Here is a 27,164-nt window from a genome sequence, read left to right on the forward strand (position 1 = left end):
GATTCCATTTATACAAATGTCCAGAAAAAGATGAATTTTTAGAGATAAAAAAAGAGCCCGGGCGTGGTAGCTCACACCTGTAATCCCAGCACTTTGGGAGGCCAAGGTGGGCAGATTGCCTGAGGTCAGGAATTTGAGACCAGCCTGGCCAACACGGCGAAGATTCGTCTCTACTAAAAATACAAAAATTAGCTGAGTGTGGTGGCGGGCGCCTGTAGTCCCAACTACTCGGGAGGCTGAGGCAAGAGAATCACTTGAACCCGGGAGGCAGAGGTTGCAGTGAGCAGAGATTGCGCCACTGCACTCCAGCCTGGGCGACAGAGTGAGACTCCATCTCAAAACAAAAACAATTAGTGGTGGTTGCCTGTGGCTGACAGTGAGAAGGGAAGCTCCTGTAAACAGGCAAGAGGGATTTTACTGAGGGGATAAAAATGTTCTAAACCTAAATTACAGTGATAGTTGAATCCCTCACTTAAGTTACTAAAATTCATTAAGCTGTACACTTGAAATGGGTAAATTTTATGTTGTATAAAATACAACTCAATAAAGATGTTAACGTGGTAAAAAAAAAATGGTACAATGAAATACATTTTGGCTTAAAGGGTAAATTTCAGTTTAAGAATGTTTTAATATGGAATACAGTCCCCTAAAATGGCTTATGAATGGGACATAAATGAAATCAGAAAACCACAACAAAATATCCAGCATAAGTTACTAAAATGTGTCTATTAGTATTTCACTTTTCTCAAAATTAAGAAAACCATTAGGAATAATCCATTTAAGTCTACCATTATTTGCTACTTCTAAACTTTCTCACTACAGTGACAAAGAACAGTATTTTAATCACATGAGTTCTGAGGGCAGACTGCCTAGGTTTGTATCCTAGCTTTATCATGTACTTTGTGACCTTACAAAAGTACACTTGACTTCCTAGACTTTTCCTGCATGTATAAAATGGGGATGACACCTACTTCATAGAGTATTTATAAGAATTAAACATGTAAACACTTAGCACAGTGCTAGCACATATAAGCAGTCCATAAATAATAACTATTATTTCTCAAAATTTACATCTCATTAGGAAAGTATAAACAAGGGTCATTTTTCTTCAATGTATGTATTTTTTCTTGACAAAGGGTCTTGATGCATTGTCCAGGCTGGAGTACATTGGCATGGTCATAGCTCACTGCAGCCTCGACCTCTCAGGCTCAAGCAATCCTCCCACCTCAGCCTCCCAAAGTGGGAGGATGCATGGGTGCATGCCACCACAAAATCAGCTACATTTAAAAAAAATTTTTTTTAACACATGGAGTCTCACCATGTTGTCCATGCTGGTCTCAAACTCCTGGACTCAAGTGATCCTCCCGCCTTGGCCTCCCAAAGTGCTGGGATTACAGGTGTGAGCCACCATGCCTGGAATATTCACTCTTTTATTTCACTCTGATATAAAATGAAGCCATAACTATGAAATGCATGGCATAAATTATTTAGATCTTATTCTCTGCTTACAACCAGAGAATAGTTAACAACAACAACAAAAATCTAACACTTATACAATGAACGTCCAAGAAGAGAACAATGGTTGTTCTTAACCATTGCATTTTACAAATGTATTGCCCTTTAAAGGTATTCCCAATCCAAATTTCCTCAAGAAAATTCATCAGATTGCTAAATGCACATGTTTTACCCACAAGAAACTTTGGAAGATCTACAAAGATCTCTTCTACTCAGTAAGCTCGTCAAAATGACCTGCCCTCCCACCACAAAATAACTAGCTCCTAGATAAAGCAGTTTAACACATTGTTCCTATTTCTTGGGTGTCTAGCAATCTCAAAAACAAAAAAGTGAACTGAAGCCAGGTGTGGTGGTGAGCACCTGAAGTCCCAGCCACTTAAATAGCTGAGGCAGGAGGACTGCTTGAGGCCAGGAGTTCAAAGGTGCAGTGTGTTATGACCGTTCCTGTGAATAGCCACTGAGCTCTAGTATGGCAACACAGCGAGATCCTGTCTCAATAAGAAAAAAACCAAGTGAATGGACACAAGTACACAGTGAGCAAATGTGAAAAACTGGGTTATCCAGAGGGCCATTTTCAATCCTCAGATGGATTGGAAAGCCTTGGGCCAGCAGCAAACCTGGAGTGCTGAACCACAGCCTACCACATTAGGCTGGCAAGGGTCTGATCCATTTTACAAATACACATGTAGGAAATGAGGTGAAGTGTTTCCAGCTCAGTGGTACACCCTAGCAACTAGCAGAAGCAAAAAGAAATGTTCTCTGGGGCACAGAATCCCCAATGTAGGCCCTTAAGATTCCAACAGATTAAGATCAAATATAAACTTGCAATTGAAGAACAAACGCAAATGAAAACAAACCTCAATGAGGAAGAGACAACAAACCATTTATATACCCAAGGATTTCAGACACTGGAATTATCAAATGGAGAATGTTTAAAAAAAAATCCTATGTATCAAAAAAAATTACAAGGAAGAAATGAGAAACTATCAAAACAAGCATCAGCCATTCTACTCCTAGGTATACATCCAAAAGAAATAAAAACATATTTCTACACAGAACCTTGTACACAAATGCTTACAGCAGCATTATTTATAATTCATAACAGCCAAATGGAAATAAGCCAAATGTCTATCAATGAATGAATGGATAAATAAATTGTGGCACATGTATACACAGTAGAATTATTATACAGCCATAAGAAGGAAGTACTGACACATTCTACAACTTGGATGAATCTCAAAGTCATTATGCTAAGTAAAGAACGCAGACAAAAAAAGTCACATGATTCCTTTTATGTGATATATCCTGAATAGGCAAATCCATAGAGACAGAGAGATTAGTAGTTGTCACGGCCTGGGAGAAGAAACAAATGGGTTTTTTTTTCTAAGGTGACAAAAGATCTGAAACTAGAGATAGATGGTGGATGTATATCATTGTGAATACACTAAACAACACTAAGGTGTACACTCTATATAAACGTTAATTGTATGTTATGTAAATTTCATCTCAGTTTAAAAAATCCTAACAAATAGCGTATTTGAAGAAGCAATTAATATTGTAAAGCTGAAAATAAACATACCCCAGTAATTCTACTCTCAAGCATACACCCAACATAAACGTTAAATCTGTTTATTAATAAACATATGCAAAAATGTTCAATGTATCACTGTTCATATGGTTAAAAAAAAAAAAAGCTAAGCAAATGTCCTTTGATATAAAAATCTTAAAACCCGGTACATTCACTCAACAGATTACTATGCAGTAGTAAAAGTGAATGGCCTACAGACACAATTATATGACTAAATCTTAAAAGGCCTGTAGTCCCAGCTACTCAGGAGGCTGAGGCAGGAGAATGGCGTGAACCGGCCAGGTGGAGCTTGCAGCAAGCGGAGATAGTACCACTGCCCTCCAGCCTGGGCGACAGAGTGAGACTCCATCTCAAAAAAAGAAAAAGGCCACACTGAAAATTAGCTGGGTGTGGTGGTGGACGCCTGTAATCCCAGCTACTCGGGAGGCTGAGGTAGGACAATCGCCTGAACCCGGAAGGAGGTTGCAGTGAGCCGAGATCACGCCACTGCACTCGAGCCGGGGCAACAGTGGAAGACTCTGTCACAAAAAAAAAAAAAAAAAAAAAAAAAAAAAGAAAGAAAAAAAAAAAAAAACAGGCAACACTGATATTTTCATAGAGCTCAAGAGAAACGTACAAGTAATGCTTATGTATCACACATAGGATAAAACTTTTAAAGACCACAGAAATGATAAATTCAAAGTTCAGAATAGTGATTATCTCTAAAGGAAAGGAAAGGAATGATATAGGAAGAAAAATACAGGTGGATGCAATGATATTGTTAATACTCTAATTCTTAAGCTGTGTGATAGTTTCAGGGATGCTCATTTTATTTTATATCTTACACATATTAAATATGAGAATATATACCAACGTGCTTTGTAAATTGTAAAAATGAAGAACACAGTAGTCTTCACTGAAATTCACAATGACCATATCATAGCCTCAATACTTCAATTTTTAAAGTACCTCTCATAAAGTAAGACAAAAACATAACATACATGTTGAAAGGAGTTTTACAGCCAGGCGCGGTGGCTCGTGCCTGTAATCCCAGCACTTTGGGAGGCCAAGGCACATGGACCACCTGAGGTTGGGAATTCGAGACTAGCCTGACCAACATGGAGAAACTCCATCTCTACTAAAAATACAAAATTAGCCGGGCGTGGTGGTGCTTGCCTGTAATCCCAGCTACTTGGGAGGCTGAGGCAGGAGAATCGCTTGAACCCGAGAGATGGAGGTTGCAGTAAGCTGAGATCGCGCCATTGCACTCCAGTCTGGGCAATAAGAGTGAAACTCCGTCTCACACACACACACACACACACACACACACAAAAGAAAGGAGTTTTACTACCTTTTGTGGGGAAGTAAATTATTTAATATTCTGAGCATACATAGACATATGTTCAAATGTAAGTCAAATTTTTAAAACTAACATTACAGCAAAGTTTATCTCTATAAAATAATTAGTTGGTACCCAGACCAGTTGAGATCTAGTAACTTCAAATAATATTTGGTAAAGCAAAAAATTTACGCTAGTTTCTTAGAATTTATTATTCTAGTAAGAAACATTATCAATATATTCACATATGAAAATGGTTTACCCTAACATTAAGCAGAACTACAAAAACTAGAGCCTAACACAACAAAGCATCAAAATTTAAAAAGAATGGAATGCATACAATAAGAACCAAAAGTCACATATTCCAAAAACTATCCCTAAATTAATTTTAAACACATCCAGAGTATACATGATAAAGAGTAAAGATCTCTACAAGACTATGTTCCTATTTTATAATCAGGAAGTTAAAAGTGGCCGGGAGTGGTGGTTCATGCCTATAAACACAGCACTTTGGCAGGCCGAAGCAGGAGGATTGCTTGAGCTCAGGAGTTTGAGACCACCCTGGGCAACAGAGTAAGAATCTGTCTACAAAAAATACAAAAATTAGCTGGGTGTGGTTGAGTGCGCCTGTAGTCCTAGCTACTGGGGAGGCTGAGGTGGAAGGATCACTTGAGCCCAGGAGGTGGAGGTTGCAGTGAGCCAAGATGACACCACTGCACTCCAGCCTTGGCAAATGAACGAGACCCTGTCTCAAAAAAACAAACAAACAAACAAACAAAAAAAAACGTTGAAAGTAAAATGCATTTTTCTTTCTCTTTAGGAAAACTAGTTATTAGTCTTTGGCAATAATACTTTTCTGTGTTTCTTGTTAGAGGTCATAAATGGGAAGACAGATATTAAACAAGTCACCAAAAAAACCATCCCACAAAAAGAAAAAAAAAAGATGAATGAGAACCTCTGGCAGATATGAACTGCCCACACCTGATTTGTTACTTCAGATCTGTGGGATATAAGAGTAAGTCAACCTTTTAAAAAAAAAAAAAAAAAAAAAAAAAAAAAAAAAAAAAAAAAAAAAAAAAAAAAAAAGCTGGGCCAGGCACGGTGGCTCATGCCTATAATCCCAGCACTTTGGGAGGCCGAGGCTGGTGGATCAACTGAGGTCCGGAGTTCGAGACCAGCCTGGCCAACCTGGCAAAACCCTGTCTCTACTAAAAATACAAAACTTAGCCAGACATGGTGGCGCATGCCTGTCATCCCAGCTACTCGGGAGACTGAGGAAGGAGAATCACTTGAACCCGGGAGGCAGAGGTTGTAGTCAGCCGAGATCGCGCCATTGCACTCCAGCCTGGGCAACAAGAGCGATACTCCATCTCAAAAAAAAAAAAAAAAAAAAAAAAAAAAGTCAGCCAGGCGCTGTGGCTCATGCCTGTAATCCCAGCAACTTTGGGAGGTTGAGGCAGGTGGATCACCTGAGGTTGGGAGTTCAAAGCCAGCCTGGCCAACATGGAGAAACCCTGTCTCTACTAAAAAATACAAAATTAGCCAGGCGTGGTGACACATGCCTGTAATCCCAGCTACTCGGGAGGCTGAGGTAGGAGAATCACTTGAACCCGGGAGGCGGAGGTTGCAGTGAGCCAAGATCGCACTATTGCACTCCGGCCTGGGCAAAAAGAGCGAAACCCCATCTAAAAAAAAAGAAATCTACCTAAATAGCAAATTAAAATTAGCCAGGTGTGGTGGCAGGCGCCTGTAATCCCAGCTACTCTGGAGGCTGAGGCAGGAGAATCATTTGAACCTGGGAGGTAGAGGTTGTGGTGAGCTGAGATCGTGCCATTGCACTCCAGCCTGGGCAACAAGAGTGAAACTCGGTCTCAAAAGAAAGAAAAGAAAACAGTTATAACAATATACAATATAAAAGTTTTATGAATGTCATCTCTCAGTTTCACTTTCACTCCAAAAATACTTCATTTTTTAGCTTTGTTTGGACCTTTAGGGGGAAAAATACCTTATTGTACTCGCCTGCTTTTGGACCACAGTTGACTGTGGGTAATTAAAACCATAGCTAAGGGGAGGCCTACTGTACTTACAGACACATTTTTGGTTCTTTCTTTTTGGTGGATAAATTTTCTGAAAATAGCAGTTATATAAATAAACTTTTTCCAAGTGAAACAAAGTGTACTTGTTTTTTCTTTTTCTTTAAGTTTTATTTTAAAACTAGCTAGCTTTATATTCCCCTACTTTGAACTAGTTTAGTATCTCGCTACGAGTCTTGGTTCCATCTCTACTAAAACAAACAAAAAAAACACAAAATTAACTGGGCGTGGTGGCGCACGCCTGTAATCCCAGCTACTCGGGAGACTGAGACAGGAGAATCATTTGAACCCAGGAGGCGGAGGTTGCGGTGAGCCGAAATCGTGCCCTTGCACTCCAGCCTGGACAACAAGAGCAAAACTCTGTCTTAAAAAAAAAAAAAAAAAAGGCCGGGCGCGGTGGCTCACGCTTGTAATCCCAGCACTTTGGAAGGCCGAGGCGGGCGGATCACGAGGTCAGGAGATCGAGACCACGGTGAAACCCCGTCTCTACTAAAAATACAAAAAAATTAGCCGGGCGTGGTGGCGGGCGCCTGTAGTCCCAGCTACTCGGAGAGGCTGAGGCAGGAGAATGGCGTGAATCCGGGAGGCGGAGCTTGCAGTGAGCCGAGATTGCGCCACTGCACTCCAGCCTGGGTGACAGAGCAAGACTCCATCTCAAAAAAAAAAAAAAAGGATTTAAAGTCATATTTAAACTCAACCACACACTGCTACAGACAATAAACTTTGTCTGCCATTGGCACAGTTGGCGGTGTGGCATCTAACCCATATTAACTGCCATAGCTGGCCTACAGAATAAATACTATATAAATCACTCATTACTCATGGAGGCAAATGTGATTCAACTTCTATTTGGCTAATTTTTCAACTTATGTAAAAATACACATGTATTATTCATAGAAATAATACACTAAAAAGAAAATGTTTAAAGTGATCAATGTCTACTTTTTAAAGAGAAAAAAATCATTTCTTTCTTTCTTTTTTTTCTTTTTTAAAGAAACAAGGTCTCACTCTGCCACCTAGGCTGGACCGCAGTGATGTGATTACGGCTCAGAGCAGCCTCAACCTCCAAGCTCAAGCAATCTTTCTGCCTCAGCCTCCCAAAGTGCTGGGATTAGAGGCGTGAGCCACCACACCAGCCAGAAAAAAACAATTTATTAATCTGAAAAAAAAAATCAAAATAATTACATACAGCATACTACAATAGCTATTTTATTTAAGAATCATTAAAGATCTTAAAAAGGTAGTCACTTACTTTCTGAACATGTAGTTTCACCATTAGTAACAACTTCAGACTCTAACTGTAGCCCATCAAGACAAATTGACAAGTCTCCTATTGTCTCTGTTGGCTCTTTGTCACCTCCAAGCTGCAAAGTCACAACTACTTCCTCAACTGGAAGAAAATAAAGTTACAAAAAAATGGTCACTTTTTTCCCCTTTAAGGCATCTTAACTGTTAAAAATTAACTATTAAAAATGTGATGTCCAAGAAAATATAACTATATGTGCATATAAATCGTTTATGTTTCACCCAAGGTTTGAGCACTTTTGACACCAAAACACTACATCTTTTAAAAAGGACAAAATATGCTCATGTTTCATATTCATGATGTAAAATAGTATCTCCATCGTTTATTATGTTCATTCCATCCTTGTAAGACTATAGTATAAAATGGGCTAGCATAAGAATAAAGATTATTTAGTAATATATACCTGAATTAAATTGAGTAAAAACATAATTTAAGGATAAATTATATCTAATAAGCCCTAAATGAGAAAATTTTTAGAAGTATGTTTTAGATAGTCGAGGGGTAGAAAAAATGTGTTTTAATCCTTCCTTCCTTCCTTCCTTCCTTCCTTCCTTCCTTCCTTCCTTCCTTCCTTCCTTCCTTCCTTCCTTCCTTCCTTCCTTCCTTCCTTCCTTCCTTCCTTCCTTCCTTCCTTCCTTCCTTCCTTCCTTCCTTCCTTCCTTCCTTCCTTCCTTCCTTCCTTCCTTCCTTCCTTTCTTTCTTTCTTTCTTTCTTTCTTTCTTTCTTTCTTTCTTTCTTTCCCTCTCTGGCCCACGCTGCAGTCTACTCGGCTTGCTGCTGCCCGCGCCGCGGACTCCCTGGGACTGCCGGCACCCGCCACTGCTGCCTGCCTTTTCTCCTTTGCATGCAGGCACGCGTTCGCCATCTTGGCCACGCTGCTCGCCAGCTCCTGACACCGAGTGCTCTGCCCGCCTCAGCCTCCCGAGGTACTGGGACTGCAGACGGAGTCTCGCTCACCCAGTGCTCGGTGTTGCCCGGGCTGAAGGGCGGTGGCGTGGTCTGGCCTCGCGGCAGCCTCTGCCCCCCGGCCGCCTGCCTTGGCCTGCCAGGGTGATGGGATTGCAGCCCCTGCCCGGCCGCCGCCCCATCTGGAAGGTGGGGAGCGCCTCTGCCCGGCCGCCCCGTCTGGGAGGTGAGGAGCACCTCTGCCCGGCCGCCCCGTCTGGGAGGTGAGGAGCGCCTCTGCCTGGCCGCCCCGTCTGGGAAGTGAGGAGCGCCTCTGCCCGGCCACCCACCGTCTGGGAAGTGAGGAGCGCCTCTGCCCGGCCACCCACCGTCTGGGAAGTGAGGAGCGCCTCTGCCCGGCCACCCACCGTCTGGGAAGTGAGGAGCGCCTCTGCCCGGCCACCCACCGTCTGGGAAGTGAGGAGCGCCTCTGCCCGGACACCCACCGTCTGGGAAGTGAGGAGCGCCTCTGCCCGGCCACCCACCGTCTGGGAAGTGAGGAGCGCCTCTGCCCGGCCACCCACCGTCTGGGAAGTGAGGAGCGCCTCTGCCCGACCACCCACCGTCTGGGAAGTGAGGAACCCCTCTGCCCGGCCACCCACCGTCTGGGAGGTGAGGAGCGCCTCTGCCCGGCCACCCACCGTCTGGGAGGTGAGGAGCGCCTCTGCCCGGCCACCCACCGTCTGGGAGGTGAGGAGCGCCTCTGCCCGGCCACCCACCGTCTGGGAGGTGAGGAGCACCTCTGCCCGGCCACCCACCGTCTGGGAAGTGAGGAGCGCCTCTGCCCGGCCACCCACCGTCTGGGAAGTGAGGAGCGCCTCTGCCCGGACACCCACCGTCTGGGAAGTGAGGAGCGCCTCTGCCCGGCCACCTACCGTCTGGGAAGTGAGGAGCGCCTCTGCCCGGCCACCCACCGTCTGGGAAGTGAGGAGCGCCTCTGCCCGACCACCCACCGTCTGGGAAGTGAGGAACCCCTCTGCCCGGCCACCCACCGTCTGGGAAGTGAGGAGCGCCTCTGCCCGGACACCCACCGTCTGGGAGGTGAGGAGCGCCTCTGCCCGGCCATCCACCGTCTGGGAGGTGAGGAGCACCTCTGCCCGGCCACCCACCGTCTGGGAAGTGAGGAGCGCCTCTGCCCGGCCACCCACCGTCTGGGAAGTGAGGAGCGCCTCTGCCCGGCCGCCCCGTCTGGGAAGTGAGGAGCGCCTCTGCCCGGCCACCCACCGTCTGGGAAGTGAGGAGCGCCTCTGCCCGGCCACCCATCGTCTGGGAAGTGAGGAGCACCTCTGCCCGGCCGCCCCGCCCGGGAAGAAGTGAGGAGCGCCTCTGCCCGGCCGCCCCGCCCGGGAAGAAGTGAGGAGCGCCTCTGCCCGGCCGCCCCGCCCGGGAAGAAGTGAGGAGCGCCTCTGCCCGGCCGCCCCGTCCGGGAAGAAGTGAGGAGCGCCTCTGCCCGGCCGCCCCGTCCGGGAAGAAGTGAGGAGCGCCTCTGCCCGGCCGCCCCCGTCCGGGAAGAAGTGAGGAGCGCCTCTGCCCGGCCGCCCCGTCCGGGAAGAAGTGAGGAGCGCCTCTGCCCGGCCACCCATCGTCTGGGAAGTGAGGAGCGCCTCTGCCCGGCCACCCACCGTCTGGGAAGTGAGGAGCGCCTCTGCCCGGCCGCCCCGTCTGGGAGGTGAGGAGCGCCTCTGCCCGGCCGCCCCGTCTGGGAAGTGAGGAGTGCCTCTACCCGGCCGCCCCGTCTGGGAAGTGAGCAGTGCCTCTGCCCGGCCGCCCCGTCTGGGAAGTGAGGAGCGCCTCTGCCCGGCCACCCACCGTCTGGGAAGTGAGGAGCGCCTCTGCCCGGCCACCCACCGTCTGGGAAGTGAGGAGCGCCTCTGCCCGGCCACCCACCGTCTGGGAAGTGAGGAGCGCCTCTGCCCGGCCACCCACCGTCTGGGAAGTGAGGAGCGCCTCTGCCCGGCCACCCACCGTCTGGGAAGTGAGGAGCGCCTCTGCCCGGCCACCCACCGTCTGGGAAGTGAGGAGCGCCTCTGCCCGGCCACCCACCGTCTGGGAAGTGAGGAGCGCCTCTGCCCGGCCACCCACCGTCTGGGAAGTGAGGAGCGCCTCCGCCCGGCCGCCCCGTCCGGGAAGAAGTGAGGAGCGCCTCTGCCCGGCCGCCCCGCCCGGGAAGAAGTGAGGAGCGCCTCTGCCCGGCCGCCCCGCCCGGGAAGAAGTGAGGAGCGCCTCTGCCCGGCCGCCCCGCCCGGGAAGAAGTGAGGAGCGCCTCTGCCCGGCCGCCCCGTCCGGGAAGAAGTGAGGAGCGCCTCTGCCCGGCCGCCCCCGTCCGGGAAGAAGTGAGGAGCGCCTCAGCCCGGCCGCCCTGTCTGGGAAGTGAGGAGCGCCTCTGCCCGGACGCCCCGTCCGGGAAGAAATGAGGAGAGCCTCTGCCCGGGCGCCCCATCCGGGAAGAAGCGAGGAGCGCCTCTACCCGGCCGCCCCATCCGGGAAGAAGTGAGGAGCGCCTCTGCCCGGTCACCCATCGTCTGGGAAGTGAGGAGCGCCTCTGCCCGGCCACCCACCGTCTGGGAAGTGAGGAGCGCCTCTGCCCGGCCGCCCTGTCTGGGAAGTGAGGAGTGCCCCTACCCGGCCGCCCCGTCTGGGAAGTGAGCAGCGCCTCTGCCCGGCCGCCCCGTCCGGGAAGAAGTGAGGAGCGCCTCTGCCCGGCCACCCATCGTCTGGGAAGTGAGGAGCGCCTCTGCCCGGCCGCCCCGTCTGGGAGGTGAGGAGCGCCTCTACCCGGCCGCCCCGTCTGGGAAGTGAGCAGTGCCTCTGCCCGGCCGCCCCGTCTGGGAAGTGAGGAGCGCCTCTGCCCGGCCACCCACCGTCTGGGAAGTGAGGAGCGCCTCTGCCCGGCCACCCACCGTCTGGGAAGTGAGGAGCGCCTCTGCCCGGCCACCCACCGTCTGGGAAGTGAGGAGCGCCTCTGCCCGGCCACCCACCGTCTGGGAAGTGAGGAGCGCCTCTGCCCGGCCACCCACCGTCTGGGAAGTGAGGAGCGCCTCTGCCCGGCCACCCACCGTCTGGGAAGTGAGGAGCGCCTCTGCCCGGCCACCCACCGTCTGGGAAGTGAGGAGCGCCTCTGCCCGGCCACCCACCGTCTGGGAAGTGAGGAGCGCCTCTGCCCGGCCACCCATCGTCTGGGAAGTGAGGAGCGCCTCCGCCCGGCCGCCCCGTCCGGGAAGAAGTGAGGAGCGCCTCTGCCCGGCCGCCCCGTCCGGGAAGAAGTGAGGAGCGCCTCTGCCCGGCCGCCCCATCCGGGAAGAAGCGAGGAGCGCCTCTGCCCGGCCGCCCCATCCGGGAAGAAGTGAGGAGCGCCTCTGCCCGGTCACCCATCGTCTGGGAAGTGAGGAGCGCCTCTGCCCGGTCACCCATCGTCTGGGAAGTGAGGAGCGCCTCTGCCCGGCCACCCACCGTCTGGGAAGTGAGGAGCGCCTCTGCCCGGCCGCCCCGTCTGGGAAGTGAGGAGTGCCCCTACCCGGCCGCCCCGTCTGGGAAGTGAGCAGCGCCTCAGCCCGGCCGCCCCGTCCGGGAAGAAGTGAGGAGCGCCTCTGCCCGGCCGCCCCGTCCGGGAAGAAGTGAGGAGCGCCTCTGCCCGGCCGCCCCGTCCGGGAAGAAGTGAGGAGCGCCTCTGCCCGGCCGCCCCGCCCGGGAAGAAGTGAGGAGCGCCTCTGCCCGGCCGCCCCGCCCGGGAAGAAGTGAGGAGCGCCTCTGCCCGGCCGCCCCGTCCGGGAAGAAGTGAAGAGCGCCTCTGCCCGGCCGCCCCGCCCGGGAAGAAGTGAGGAGCGCCTCTGCCCGGCCGCCCCGTCCGGGAAGAAGTGAGGAGCGCCTCTGCCCGGCCGCCCCGTCTGGGAAGTGAGGAGCGCCTCTGCCCGGCCGCCCCGTCCGGGAAGAAATGAGGAGCGCCTCTGCCCGGGCGCCCCATCCGGGAAGAAGTGAGGAGCGCCTCTGCACAGCCACCCATCGTCTGGGAAGTGAGGAGCGCCTCTGCCCGGCCACCCACCGTCTGGGAAGTGAGGAGCGCCTCTGCCCGGCCGCCCCGTCCGGGAAGAAGTGAGGAGCGCCTCTGCCCGGCCGCCCCGTCCGGGAAGAAGTGAGGAGCGCCTCTGCCCGGCCGCCCCGTCTGGGAAGAAGTGAGGAGCGCCTCTGCCCGGCCGCCCCGTCTGGGAGGTGAGGAGCGCCTCTGCCCGGCCACCCATCGTCTGGGAGGTGAGGAGCGCCTCTGCCAGGCCACCCATCGTCTGGGAGGTGAGGAGCGCCTCTGCCCGGCCACCCATCATCTGGAAAGTGAGGAGCGCCTCTGCCCGGCTGCCCCATCTGGGAAGTGAGGAGTGCCTCTGCCCGGACACCCATCGTCTGGGAGATGAGGAGCGCCTCTGCCCGGCCGCCCATCGTCTGGGAAGTGAGGAGCGCCTCTGCCCGGCCACCCATCGTCTGGGAAGTGAGGAGCGCCTCTGCCCGGCCACCCATCGTCTGGGAAGTGAGGAGCGCCTCTGCCCGGCCACCTATCGTCTGGGAAGAAGTGAGGAGCGTCTCTGCCTGGCCGCTCCATCTGGGAAGTGAGGAGCCCCTCTGCCCGGCCGCCCCGTGTCTGGGTAGAAGTGAGGAGCTCCTCTGCCTGGCCGCTCCGTCTGGGAGGTCTACCACGGAGGCCAGAAGCAATGTGGGGGCTGGACGTGGTGGCTCACGCCTGTGGTCCCGGCACTCTGGGGGGCGAGGCGGGTTGATCACTTCGGGCTAGGAGTTCAAGACCAGTCTGGCCAACTTGGCGAAACATGAAGAATACAACAGACAAACCAACCAACCAACTCAATGACAACAAAACAGGTCTACCCTGGAGTCATACTCTAATTTTTTCTATTTTCCTCCCTTTCTGATCCTTTATCCCACTTTCTTTTTCTTCCTCTTCCTTCTCCCTCTTCTTTGTCAAATAGAGGATTGAGTTATTATCACTTATCCATATAAAGTCCCTCTCTCATTTATTTTAACTCCCACCCCCATTTCTATTCCCCGACTTCCCATGTGCAACCTTCCTAATATGTTTGATACGCATCTTTTTGTTTGTATGTATTTTTAGAAAATGTTTATTGTTTTTGTATGCAAAAAAAAAAATTAAAAAAAAAAAAAAAAAAAAAAAAAAAAAAAAAAAAAAAAAGAAAAGAAAAAATGTGTTTTAAAATCATGATATATTAATTAAAACAAGCTACACATATTTCTATATTATATAAATATACAAATAAAACCACAACCACATAAAATGAGGACATTTTAAAAAATAAGCATTTAAAGCTGGATGTGGTGGTACCTGCCTATAGTCCCAGATACTCAAGAGGCTGAGGTAGGATAATCACTTGAGGCCAGGAGTTCAAAACTATACTGTGCTGCAATTGCACCTGTAAATAGCCACTGCACTCCAGCCAGCGAAACAGAGTGAGTCCTTGTCTCCCCATGTCCCTCCCAAAAAAAAGCATCTGAAAAGGAAATCTGTAAAAATATTCATTTGATTTGTCTCTCAAGTGGGATTTTTTTTCTTTCATCTCTGCTCTATATTTTAGTTTTTCCACAATTAACTATGTATTACTTTACTAATATCTATTTACTAAGTAAAAAAATATTTACTAAAAATACTGAATCCAAAATAAATGGTCAAACCAAGGTTACTCAGAATACTTTCAATAGTGTAAAATTTTCTATCTGTTCACCCTATAACCAAGTAAAACTTAAAAGTATGAGAGAACATGAGTCATTATGCATGTTTGGCATATAAATTTCTTCCAGAAAAACAAACAGCTAAGTGCAATTTCTATTAGTCTTACATACATACGTTTCATATTGTTTGACTTTAATGTTTCATAAATATCTAATGCAGCAGTTCCCAACAAAACATCAGATTTCAGTGTCTGGTGACTCCACACACGAAAATGTAATTTACTCACAGGGGTAACGATACTAAAAGTGAAAAAAGCAGGAAAAAATATTATTTTTATTGAATATCACAATGAGATCCTAAATAAATTACAATTCAGTTTTAAAGTCTAAAGTCTTCTCACTGCACCCCTTACAGTTTACTATACAATCAATATTGGCCTATGTTCAGTAATCTTATGAAAATTATCTGAATGCTACATGCTTACATGGTCATTTTCACTTGTGGTTGAACTATAGAAGTAAATTCATACACATATTGTCAACAAAAGTAAAACTGCTTATCCTGCAACAAACTATTGGAAAACTAGTTTTACTTTAGTAGTACAGAAGAGTAACTTTACAAATTAAATCCTTATGTCAGTAGTTTATAGAGCTTGAGGTTATTTTATCTTTACAGTAACCCTATGAGATGGGAATTACCACTTCCTTCTTCAGACACAGAAACTGACATTCAGAGATAAAGCAAATTGCCGAAGGTCACACAGCCAGTAAGTAGCAGAACTGTAATTTGAATAAAATCCTGACATTAAACTTTATATTAAAAAGTTCCTCAAGTCAGCTACATGATTTGAAGATTACATCATATACACCAAGCTTCACACTGCTAGAGGCAAGTTGCCCAGTCCAACTATCAAATATAGATTCACTCATACCTTGCTAAATGCTAATAAAGAATACTCTCTATAATGGTATTTCCAAAGTAACCTGGGAAATTTGAATTTGCAATACACATAGAATCAATGTTAGAGTCAAGGATCAGAAAGCTAGGAGCACTATATAATCTACCACAGTCCTATGGTTCAATGATATAAAGACAAATTCCAGAGATGTTTGAATTTCTCTATATCTCATTCTCTCTAATGTGATCAAGTTTGAGGGGACAAGAAACACTTTCCTCCTTTGAAGTCTACCTGTACCTATTACCACCACCATTTCAACAGCAATCGGTAGATTAAACAAACTAAAAATTCCACATTGCTCCTCTTCTTAGCAGGTACAATGTATTCATTCTTTTCAGAATTCTCAGATGCTACTTTCAAGAGAGCTCATACTATATATTATATTAGGAAAATCTTTCTCGGCCAGGCGCAATGGCTCACGCCTGTAATCCCAGCACTTTGGGAGGCCGAGGTGGGAGGATTATTTGAGGTCAGGAGCTTGAGACCAGCCTGGCCAACATGGTGAAACCCCGTCTCTACTAAAATCACAAAAAAAATTAGTTGAGAGTGGTGGCGCATGCCTGTAATCCCAGCTACTCAACAGGCTGAGGCAGGAGACTTGCTTGAACCCAGGAGGCAGAGGTTGCAGTGAACAGAGATCGCGCCACTGCACTCCAGCCTGGGTGAGAGTGGAAAAAAAAAATTATCTATCAGTCAATTCAGAAATCATAATGGGGATGAAATAAAAGGCAAATAAATTTAACTTAACTATTTTTAATATGGAAGAAAGGTACATAAAGTATACTGTCAAAGATGATCAGTCTTAATTGTTTCAATTCAATTCTCAACAGCAGTCTGGAAAGCCTGCTACACAACAATGGAAGTGATAAAATTCCAGGCCAATTTGCTGCAACTTAAAAATTCAGGAGAATAACTTGATTTGTAAGTTCCCCAAATGTTTGTGATCAAGAACAGCACTACGACACAGAACTACAAAGAGAGTTTCTTTTTTCTTAACTTTTAAATCACTAAGGAGTTCATGACATTAACAGCTTAAGAGCCTCCAAGTACATATCAAGTAAGCACTCAAAGCAGTTGGAGGAAATTAGGTGACCATCTAATTCAACTGAACATCTCTGGCCATCATGGAGGCTGCGACTTTTTATAGATTCCACTTGGTAAAGGAAAAAATATATATGAGACGAGAACTCGCTACTTTGCCCTGGTTAATCTCGAACTCCTCCTGGACTAAAGCACCTTATCCTCCCACCTTATCCTCCCAAGTAGCTGGGATTACAAACATGTGCAATCATTCCCAGCCTCATGTGTTCTCTTGAAATTTTTATTAATACATTGTTTCATTTTGACTCAATCTACAATGAGCCATTAATTAAAAACAGAAAGCCTAAGAAACATTTATGTTGAAATAAACACAGATGAGAAACATTGGAATGATATGGGCCTCAAGATGATCTTCCATAAATTTTTTTTTTTTCTCTCTTTTTTGAGACGGAGTTTCACTATTGTCACCCCGGCTGGAATGCAATGGCACGATCTCAGTTCACTGCAACCTGCAACCTCCGCCTACCAGGTTCAACCAATTCTCCTGTCCCAGCCTCGCGAGTAGCTGGGATTACAGGCACCCACCACCACGCCCGGCTAATTTTTGTATTTTTAGTAGAGATGGGGTTTCACCACGTTGGTCAGGCTGGTCTCGAACTCCTGACCTCAGGTGATCCTCCCGCCTTGGCCTCCCAAACTGCTGGGATTACAGGAGTGAGCCACCATGCCTGGCCAAATCATTCTTTTTCTTTGTTTTGTTTGTCTTTTTGTAGACAGGGTCTCGCTACGTTGCCCAGGCTAGAGTTCAGTGGCAATTCACAGGAGCAATCATAGCAAACTGCACCTTTGAACTCCTGGCCTCACACAATCCTCCTGGCTCAGTCTCCCAAAGAGTTGAGATTACAGGTGTGAGCCACCACACCTGGCTCCATGTGTTTTCTTCTATTTTAATTTTAAAAATTAAAATTAACCTTCAATGGGTGTCAATATCTTAGATTATAATGCCAACATTTAGGGCTTTGTGTTAAAACTGAGCTATATATCCTACTTCTATGAATCTATACTACAGATATAAACACCAACATACAAAGATATATGCACATGGATGTATCTGCAACGCTGCCTAATAGCACAACATTAGAAGCCAACTAATCAATACAAAACTATTAAAATATAGTCCACCCATATTAAGGAATATTACAAAGCTATATAAGGGATGCAAGATCCATATGTACTCAGGTAGAGAGATCACCATGATATTAGTGCTAAGTACAAAAAGAAAGTTGTAGAATAAAATGTATAGTAGTAGTCCCAGCTACTTGAGAGAAACGCTGAGATGGGAAGACTGCTTGAGCCGGGGAGGTTGAGAGCACTCTGGACAACATAACAACACCCCATCTCATTCAAAAAATAAGTAAGTATAGTAAAACTGGCACCGTAATTTAAAATACTAAAAAACTGGCCAGGCACAGTGATGCATGCCTGTGGTCCCAGCTACTTGGGAGGCTGAGGCAGGAGGATCTCTTGAGGCCAGGAGTTCAAGGCTGCTGTGAGCTATGATAGCGCCACTATACTCCAGCTTGGGTGACAGGCTGAGACCCTATCTCAAAATAAAGAAAAAACTAACTAAAACACTATTTTTAAAAATTAAGTTAAAAAACAGAGGCGGGGGAAGTACTCATAATCCCTTAATTCAACCCAAAGTTAATAAAAGTGCTGCCAGAAATCTTTTTAGGTCCGTGACCATGGGCTCTCTTCAGCTATTGTTCAGTGACAAGAGCAATATCATCACCAACTAAACTAGACAAGGTAAAGCCAAAGGGAGTGACTATAAAAACAGCTATCTAAAGAGAAACAAAAAAGCAGACCAGAAGGAGTCCTAGGAAAAAGAAAAAAAAAAAACAAGAGAGAAAGGAGGAACAAAAAAAAAAAAACCAAAGTGAGAAACATTTTTTTAATTGTATTTCCAATCATCTACTAAACAAAACATACTATAGAAAAATACTTCCAAACTTACACTGTAAGGGGTTGCTTCCACTTGGGACTGTTTGTGTTGTTGCATTTTTCTGTCTTCTTTGACTGTCCATCTACTGTGACCTCTACGTAAGGACTTGGTCCAAACCAATTCTTCCTATTTTCCTTAAGTTTTGCTGAGATGACTACGTAAAAGAAATGAAAAATATTTCAATAGTTGAGATGTTAATTCACTCATGAAATCAATTTAACTTCATAATTAGGCAGATTTACTAAATTTACTCAGAGAAGCAGTTTTGCTCTAAAATACTTACCAATTTTATTCACTCATAACCTTTGTACTTACTCCCATCCTAGTAAATAAATATAGAGGTTCCCCGTACCATCAACCCAGATTCCCATCAGTAGAATTCCATGGTATCAAAAGTCCAGAACTCAGATCAATTAAAAAGTACACATATGGGCCAGGTTCAGTGGCTTACACCTCTAATCCCAGAACTTTGGGAGGCTGAGGCAAGAGGACTGCCTAAGCTCAGTAGTTCAAGACCAATCTGGAGAACATAGCGAGACCTCATCTCTCCTAAAAATCAAAAAAATTAGCTGGGCATAGTGGCATGTGCCAATAGTCCCAGCTACTTGGGAGGCTGAGGGAAGAGAATCATTTGAGTCCAGGAGGTCAAGGCTTCAATGAGCTATGATTGTGCAACAGCTTGGGCAACAGGAGGAAAAATTTAAAAAGTACACATATGGCTGGGCAGGGTGGCTTGCACCTGTAATCTCAGCTACAAAGGTGGCTGAGCAGGAGGATTGCTTGAGCCTAGGTGTTTAAGACCTGCCTGGGCAGCACGGCAAGACCATATCTCAAAACAAACAAAATGTATGCATTGACAAACATGGTTAACAAACATCTGAATGCCTACCATGTGTCAGATACTGCTCTAAACTCTGTGCCTAAAGCAATTAACAGTAAAGAAAAGGATCTGGCTTTCAAGGAGATTATATTCTAATTAAAGTATTTATGATGAAAAACAGGCTGATGTGACAGAACATGACTTGGTAATAAGGAAGGCCTTTGAGAAGACTTTTTTTTTTTTTTTTTTTTTTTTTATTATGCTTTAGGGTTTTAGGGTACATGTGCACAATGTGCAGATTTGTTACATATGTATCCATGTGCCATGTTGATTTCCTGCACCCATTAACTCGTCATTTAGCATTAGGTGTATCTCCTAATGCTGTCCCTCCCCCCTCCCCCCACCCCACAACAGTCCCCGGAGTGTGATGTTCCCCTTCCTGTGTCCATGAGTTCTCATTGTTCAATTCCCACCTATGAGTGAGAACATGCGGTGTTTGGTTTTTTGTCCTTGCGATAGTTTACTGAGAATGATGTTTTCCAGTTTCATCCATGTCCCTACAAAGGACACGAACTCATCATTTTTTATGGCTGCATAGTATTCCATGGTGTATATGTGCCACATTTTCTTAATCCAGTCTATCGTTGTTGGACATTTGGGTTGGTTCCAACTCTTTGCTATTGTGAATAGTGCCGCAATAAACATACGTGTGCATGTGTGAGAAGACTTTTAAGCAACCATCCAAATGACAAGGAGCCAGCCATGTGAAGACTAGAGGTGGGAATAAGACAGCATTCCAGACAGAGGCAAATGAGTATGGCATATCTGAGGGGAAGTATAGCAAGCACAGGAAGGAATGGTAAATGAAGGGAGATAAGCTTTGTATGGGAGCTTTATAAGCCAAGATAAAGAATTTGCAGCTGGACGTGGTGGCTTACACCTGTAATCCCAGCACTTTGGGAAGCTGAGGCGGGTGGATCACCTGAGGTCATGAGTTTAAGACCAGCCTGGCCAACATGGCAAAACCTCGTCTCTACTAAAAAAATTCAAAAATTAGCCAGGTGTGGTGGCGGGTGCCTACAATCCCAGCTACTCAGGAGGCTGAGGCAGGAGAATTGCTTGAACCCGGGAGGTGGAAGTTGCAGTGAGCCGAGATTATGCCACTGCACTCCAGCCTGGGCGACAGAGTGAGACTACGTATCAAAAATAATAATAATAATTTAGATTTTATTCTGTGTGTTGGAAAGCCAATGGAAGAATAAGAATTACAAAGATTTTTTTTAACATCTCGTATTATCTAAGCAAGAGCTTCCTATATTGTGCATCTTGAGATACAAACTCCTTAGCCTTCACCCTTTAGTTACCTTTGCCATAAAACAGCTTTGTCCAAGCCCCTTAGAGGGTATAACAAGTAGAAATCTAGCAGAGCACCCCATGATTTCCACAGGTGGCAACTCATTGCTCCCTCATAGATGAGGTAACTACAATCAAGGAAGTACTCCACCACCCAGGTTATCTACTCCACCACCCAGGTTATCTACCCCAGCAGCAAAGTTCAGAGAATGCCAATGCTCATCAAAGTTAAGGAACCCTTGGAGTTGTCAGAGGAGTTTATATAGTAGCTACTTAAGAAGCTTAATATAGCCGGGTGCAGTGGCTCACGCCTGTAATCCCAGCACTTTGGGAGGCTGAGATGGGCAGATCACAAGGTCAGGAGATCGAGACCATCCTGGTTAACACGGTGAAACCCCGTCTCTACTAAATATACAAAAAATTAGCCGGGCGTGGTGGCGGGCGCCTGTAGTCCCAGCTACTCGGGAGGCCGAGGCAGGAGAATGGCATGAACCTGGGAGGCGGAGCTTGCAGGGAGCCGAGATCGCGCCACTGCACTCCAGCCTGGGTGACAGAGCAAGATTCCATCTCAAAAAAAAAAAAAGAAGAAGAAGAAGAAGAAACTTAATATATAGTCCAAAGTCTGGGTATCCAAGCAGGCATAGTCCCAGGTGGTGGCCCTGAAACTCTGACTTTATATATATCAAATACTTCCATCCTTTTAGGCTTACGTGCCTTTTTGCTGGCATTCAAGCCAGCTACAGAATGACTGAAGAAAAAGAAGAGTTGCAAGAGAAGGCTAGACAAATAGACAAGATCAAGCATGGTGGTTCACACTTGTAATCCCAGCACTTTGGGAGGCTGAGGCAGGAAGATCACTTGAGGCCCAGGAGTTTGAACAAAGCCTGGTCAACATAGTGAGACCCCCGTCTCTACAAAAGATAATTTTAAAAATTAGCCAGGCATGATGGTGTGCACCTGTAGTCCCAGCTGCTGGGGAGAGGCTGAGGAAGGAGGATCGCTTGAGCCTGGGAGGTCAAGGCTGCAGTGAGCTGTGATTGCACCACTGCAATCCAGCCTGGGCAACAGAGCAAAACTGTCTCCAAAAAAAAAAAGGTTGTTTCAGATGCTGAGACATCTAAGTGGAAACATGAAGTAGAAAGCCTTTTTCAGAATAAAAAATATTCAAGTGGGGACCAGAGCTATCTCTGATTAAAATGTAATAGGCCGGGCACATAATACCAGCACTTTGGGAGACCCAGGCAGGAGGATCACTTGAGCCCAGGAATTTAAGACCAGCCCAGACAACATAGTGAGACCTCATCTCTATTAAAAAATAATAAAAAAAAAAAGTACAATTAAAGCTCTAGTGCTTAATATAGAGCCAAATTTAATCACAGGATTACACAGAAAAACATAAAATTTCTACTTTTAATACATTCCTGGTCTAAGAAAAGGTGAAATAGCCCAAACAATTATACATACACTCATTATATTTCAGGGCCTCTTGTGGCACTCTGAAACTGATTAAACCTAGAACAAAGAGCAATGCAGGGCTGACAGGAAGGAAATGATCTGCCCCTGGTAGGGCTTTCTAGGATTCAAACTTTTTTTTTTTTTTTTTTGAGACGGAGTTTCGCTCTTGTTGCCCAGGCTAGAGTGCAATGGCGCGATCTTAGCTCATTGCAAACTCCGCCTGCCAGGTTCAAGTGATTCTCCTGCCTCAGCCTCCCAAGCAGCTGGGGTTACAGGCATGCGCCGCCACAACCAGCTAATTTTTGTATTTTTAGTAGAGACGGGGTTTCACCATGTTGATCAGGCTGGTGTCAAACTCTTGACCTCAGGTGATCCACTTGCCTCAGCCTCTCGAAGTGTTGGGATTACAGGCGTGAGCCACTGTGCCCAGCTGGATTCAAATTTGTGAAAGCAATTTTGCTACATAATCCTACCAAACCCCACTGAAACCTTTTTTTTTTTTTTTTTTTTTTTTGAGACAGGGTCTGGTTCTGTCACCCAGGCTGGAGAACAGTGGCACAATCTCAGGTCACTGCAACCACCTCTACCTCCTGGGCTCAATCCATCCTCCCACCTCAGCCTCCAAAGTGGCTGGGACTACAGGTGCATGCCACCACATCCAGGAAATTTTCGTATTTTTTTCTGGTAGAGACAAGCTTTTGCCATGTTGCCCAAGTTGGTCTTGTACTCCTGGGCTCAAGAGATCCACTTACCTAGGCCTACCAAAGTGGTGGAATTACAGGCATGAGCCACCAGGCCTGGCCTAACAAACTTTACATAGGGGCGGAGGGGCACCAATTGTTAGTATTTACCATGTGCCTGCACGTAAATGTCATTTCAATATCAATACCTATTCTGCGAAACAGTATTACTGTCCTAATTTTTACACATAAAAAGAGAAGCAGCCGAACGTGGTGGCTCATGCCTGTAATCCCAGCACTTTGGAAGTCTGAGTCAAAAGGATCACCTGAGGTCAGGAGCCAGCTTGACAAACATGGTGAAACCCTGTCTCTACTAAAAATACAAAAATTAGCCAGACATGGTGGCAGGTGCCTGTAATCCCAGCTACTCAGGAGGCTGAGGCAGGAGAATCACTGGAACCCGGGAGGCAGAGGTTGTAGTGAGCTGAGATCACACCATTGCACTCCAGCCTGGGTGACAAGAGTGAAACTCCGTCACAAAAAAAAAAAAAAAAAAAAGACAGAAGCTCTGTGGAATTTAAAAATTTGCTCAAGGGTCACATTGCAAAACCTGGACAGGAGAAATTATTTCAGTATCCAAATCTCAAAGTCTAGATTGAACAAAACCTTGTGTTATAGTCATAATATTACAAATATAAAATAAATCAATGTACTACTTTCTGAAAACTGAAGTCCCATAGTAAATTAAACAAAAAAATAAAAAACTATACATTATAAACTGGAAGAAAAAGGACCAGAAAAATGTCAGTCTCATCTGACACCTGGGCTACTATAAGAGGCCTCTAAACAACTGTTTTTACTCTCACTTCTCCAATCCAACCCCTCACAGCCACCAGAATTATTTTCCTAAAATAGACGTGATCATGTCATTACTTAAATGATTCTTCATTGCCTGAAAAATGAAGTTTAAACTCTTATGGGGCATTCTACCTTGCTTAGTATGCAGCTATAACTTACCCTTCCAGCCTCCTACTAAAACAAATCTTACCAAAGCTCTATATTCTAGCCACCCTTAGTTATTTGCTGTTCCTCACATGGGCCATGTACTTTCATTCCTCTACACATGCTGCTCCCTCTACTCAGAATGATCCTTTTTCCTTTTATAACCATTAAAATTCGATTTCTTGAGAGACAAACGTCCCCCCTCTCTTTGACTGAAGGCTTCTTTAATCCTAAGAAGTTAACTTATTTCCACCTCCATGCTTCCAGAGTATTTCCATATTTACGTATGGCTCCGTCAGCTTTTCATTTTGTCTTACTAGTTTTTACTTGTTTAACTCACCCTGTGAGCCTCTTGATTGCACAGATATAGCCAATCTTTACAATTTCTGGAGCACTCCGGGATTTAATCTGAGAGGTATTTAATACATATGTTGAACCAAATGATTATTAGTCATGGTAGAAAACAAGTTTCCCTGCTTTCTAGTCTCTGTCTCTCTGCTTTATTATAATTACTTGCTGGCTATCTCACTCTCCCATGCTTGTGTTCTCTCTCTCTCTCACACACATATCCACATACTAATGCAAATAGTTTTCATGGCTTAAACTAATGTTCCTCTGATCCTTCTGTTCTGAAGGTCAGTGCTTTGAACTGATTTCAGTTCTTCAGTGTATCTCTCTGATACAACATAAACATTTTACAATACAAATACAAGAAAAGAATGGATCCGTAGCTTATCCAACCTACTTTGGATAAGCTACAGAGAACAAGGTACAACAAAAAACAGTGCCAAAACTAAATAAATAAGCAGAATAATGAATCAGGTAAGAGATCAATCCAGTAGAGCAACAGCTACCTCTTTGGAAGAATTCTGCCCTGCCTGTAGAGAACTAAACTCTAAATCACAAGTATAAAATTCTTAGTTTGCTGGATTGTTAAAGGAATTTAAAAAAACATAAGTATATGGGATCGTTTTGGTCCCTGAACAATCAGAGCTAAATATATGGCACTGTAATAAATTTGGGAAATGCAGGAATATTTAATTACAATTAATAATAACTAAAATCAAGATGACATCTCTTTCTTAATTTGGAGTAAAGATGAGAATATAAGAAATTTCTAGCAAATACCAAAGTTTCCTTATTTTGCCCAATGCTAGCATACAACAAACATCAAATAAAAAACACACAGGAGCCAACACCCTGGTGGAGAAGCTGAGGTCAACATCAGATTTGAAATACTTAAAGTGGATACAAAACTATTTCAGCAATGCAGACAAGTAAAAGTGTGTTGTTGTGGGTGATGGTGCTGTTGGTAAAACAACAGAACAAATTTCCATCGAAATATGTACCAACTGTTTTTGACAACTATGCAATAACAGTTACGACTGGTGGAGAACCATATACTCTTGGACTTTTTGATACTGCAGAGTAAGAGGATTATGAGGGATTATGACTACTGAGTTATCCACAGATATATTTCTAGTCTATTTTTCAGTGGTCTCTCCATCTCTCCATTTTCATTTGAAAATGTGAAAGAAAAGTGGGTGCCACTGTCCAAAGACTCTTTTGTTGCTTGTTGGGACCCAAATTGATCTCAAAGATGACCCCTCTACTATTGAGAAACTTGCCAAGAACAAACAGAAGCCTATCACTCCAGAGACTGCTGAAAAGCTGGCCCATGACCTGAGGACTGTCAAGTCAAGTATGTGGAGTGTTCTGCACTCACAAAGAAAGGCATAAAGAATGTATTTGACGAAGCAATATTGGCTGCCCTGGAACCTCCAGAACCGAAGAAGAGCCGCAGATGTGTGCTGCTAGGACATCTCTCCAGAGCTCTTTCTGCATAGCTGGTGTTGGCATCACACTAAAAGCAATGTTTAAGTCAAACTAAAGCTTAAAAATTAAAATTCGTTTTTGCCATAATGACAAATGCACTGCACCTACCCACATGTACTCATGTGAGACAAGGCCCATAGTTATGCGCCACCCCCCCATATCCCTAGCCCAGTACTAGTTAATTTTGAATAATTGTATATTGTCAGAAAAGTGATTAATACTAGTTTCAGTTTTGTTGTTTCAAGATATATATATATTTTTAAAGCAAGGCATGCTTGTGGATGACTCTGTAACAGACTAATTGGAATTGTTGAAGCTGCTCCCTGATTCCACTCTGGGACATCTTAGTGGTTTTTCCCCCCTCCTCTTTTTTAGGGGGGAGTGTGTGTGAGGTTTCTTTTTCAGTCTTTTTTTTTTTTTTTTAATTCATTAACCAGTGGATAGCCCTTAAGGTGAGGAGGACCGACTGATTCCACAGTCTACTTCCTAGATCTAGTTGGGAAAACATGTTCCCCATCTGGGGCTTTTAGGAAGGAGTATAGTAAATGCCTCATTTAATAACATACTCCTTTTAGAAAGTTAGTTGCCTTTTTACTCCACCCTTGAGTAGAACCAGTATTTGATGAAACTCGTGAAAGTAGGTGGAGGTTGTCTTACCCCTCCTCTTTTCTAGCAGACACTATATGTGACTGTGACTTTCAAGGACATTTGTTTGCCATTTGCTGATTTTTTTGGAAAGTTAATTTCTTAACTTCTTTCACTAATAAATGAAGAAAAGTACTGCACCTTTGAAACAGAACAAATGGGTTGAGCTTGTAATTAAAAAAAAAATTTCCCGGTCAAAAAAAAGAAGACACAGATGAGTTCAGTATAATAGCTGAGGTTATACATAGGCATAATTAAGTGGGAAACAGGTAAATAGACAGGGAAGGACATAAGAAAACTGACTTACATCCAAGGTAAAGACCCTGGCTAAATGATAAGAAGAAACGAAGAGCTGATTAAAAAAATCCAAGACCAGCCTGGGCAACACAATGAGAACGTGTCTTTACAAAAATTTAAAAATTGGCTGGGAACAATGGTTCACGCCTGTAATTCCAGAACTCTGGGAGGCCGAGGTGGGCAAATTACTTGAGGTCAGGAGTTTGAGACCAGCCTGGACAACATGGTAAAGCCTCATCTCTACTAAAAATACAAAAAGTGAGCCAGGCACAGTGGTGCATGCCTGCAATCCCAGCTACTGGGGAGGCTGAGGCATGAGAATCGCTTGAACCTGGGAGGCGGAGGTTGCAGTGAGCCAAGATCAAGTCACTGCACTCCAGCCTGGGTGACAGAGCGAGACTCTGTTTCAATAAATAAATAAATAAGGGGGTGGGCATGGTAGGCAGAGATTGCAGTCAACTGAGATCACACCACTGCACTCCAGCCTGGGCGACACAACGAGACTGTCTCAAAAAAAAAAAAAAAAAAAAAAAAAAAAAAGTAATTTTTTTCTCTAACTTTCTAAAACACAAATCTAACCACTCTTTGTTACAAACACTGATTACTTTCCATCTCCATCTC

The 27,164-nt window shown here is 45.5% G+C and overlaps 1 protein-coding gene and 1 pseudogene across 13 annotated transcripts in view; one reads left to right on the plus strand and one right to left on the minus strand.

The window, feature by feature from the left end:
* ITCH (itchy E3 ubiquitin protein ligase) overlaps nt 1–27,164 on the minus strand; it is a 153,485-nt gene that overhangs the window by 85,424 nt on the left and 40,897 nt on the right. For 10 of the 13 annotated variants that reach the window (XM_055265899.2, XM_055265898.2, XM_055265900.2 and 7 more), the window contains 3 exons: nt 18,468–18,609; nt 14,626–14,750; nt 7,767–7,904 (listed from right to left, as the gene is read on the minus strand). In XM_055265899.2, the coding sequence (XP_055121874.1) occupies nt 7,767–7,904; nt 14,626–14,750; nt 18,468–18,609 (405 nt within the window). Of the gene's footprint in view, nt 1–5,983; nt 6,107–7,766; nt 7,905–14,625; nt 14,751–18,467; nt 18,610–27,164 lie in introns of those variants that run through there. The other 3 variants (XM_055265895.2, XM_055265896.2, XM_055265901.2) reach the window with 2 other exon arrangements.
* On the plus strand, nt 24,579–25,936 carry LOC129474888 (cell division control protein 42 homolog; annotated as a pseudogene).

The sequence above is a fragment of the Symphalangus syndactylus genome, chromosome 24, assembly GCF_028878055.3.
Source record: "Symphalangus syndactylus isolate Jambi chromosome 24, NHGRI_mSymSyn1-v2.1_pri, whole genome shotgun sequence".
Classification (NCBI taxonomy): Eukaryota; Metazoa; Chordata; class Mammalia; order Primates; family Hylobatidae; genus Symphalangus; species Symphalangus syndactylus.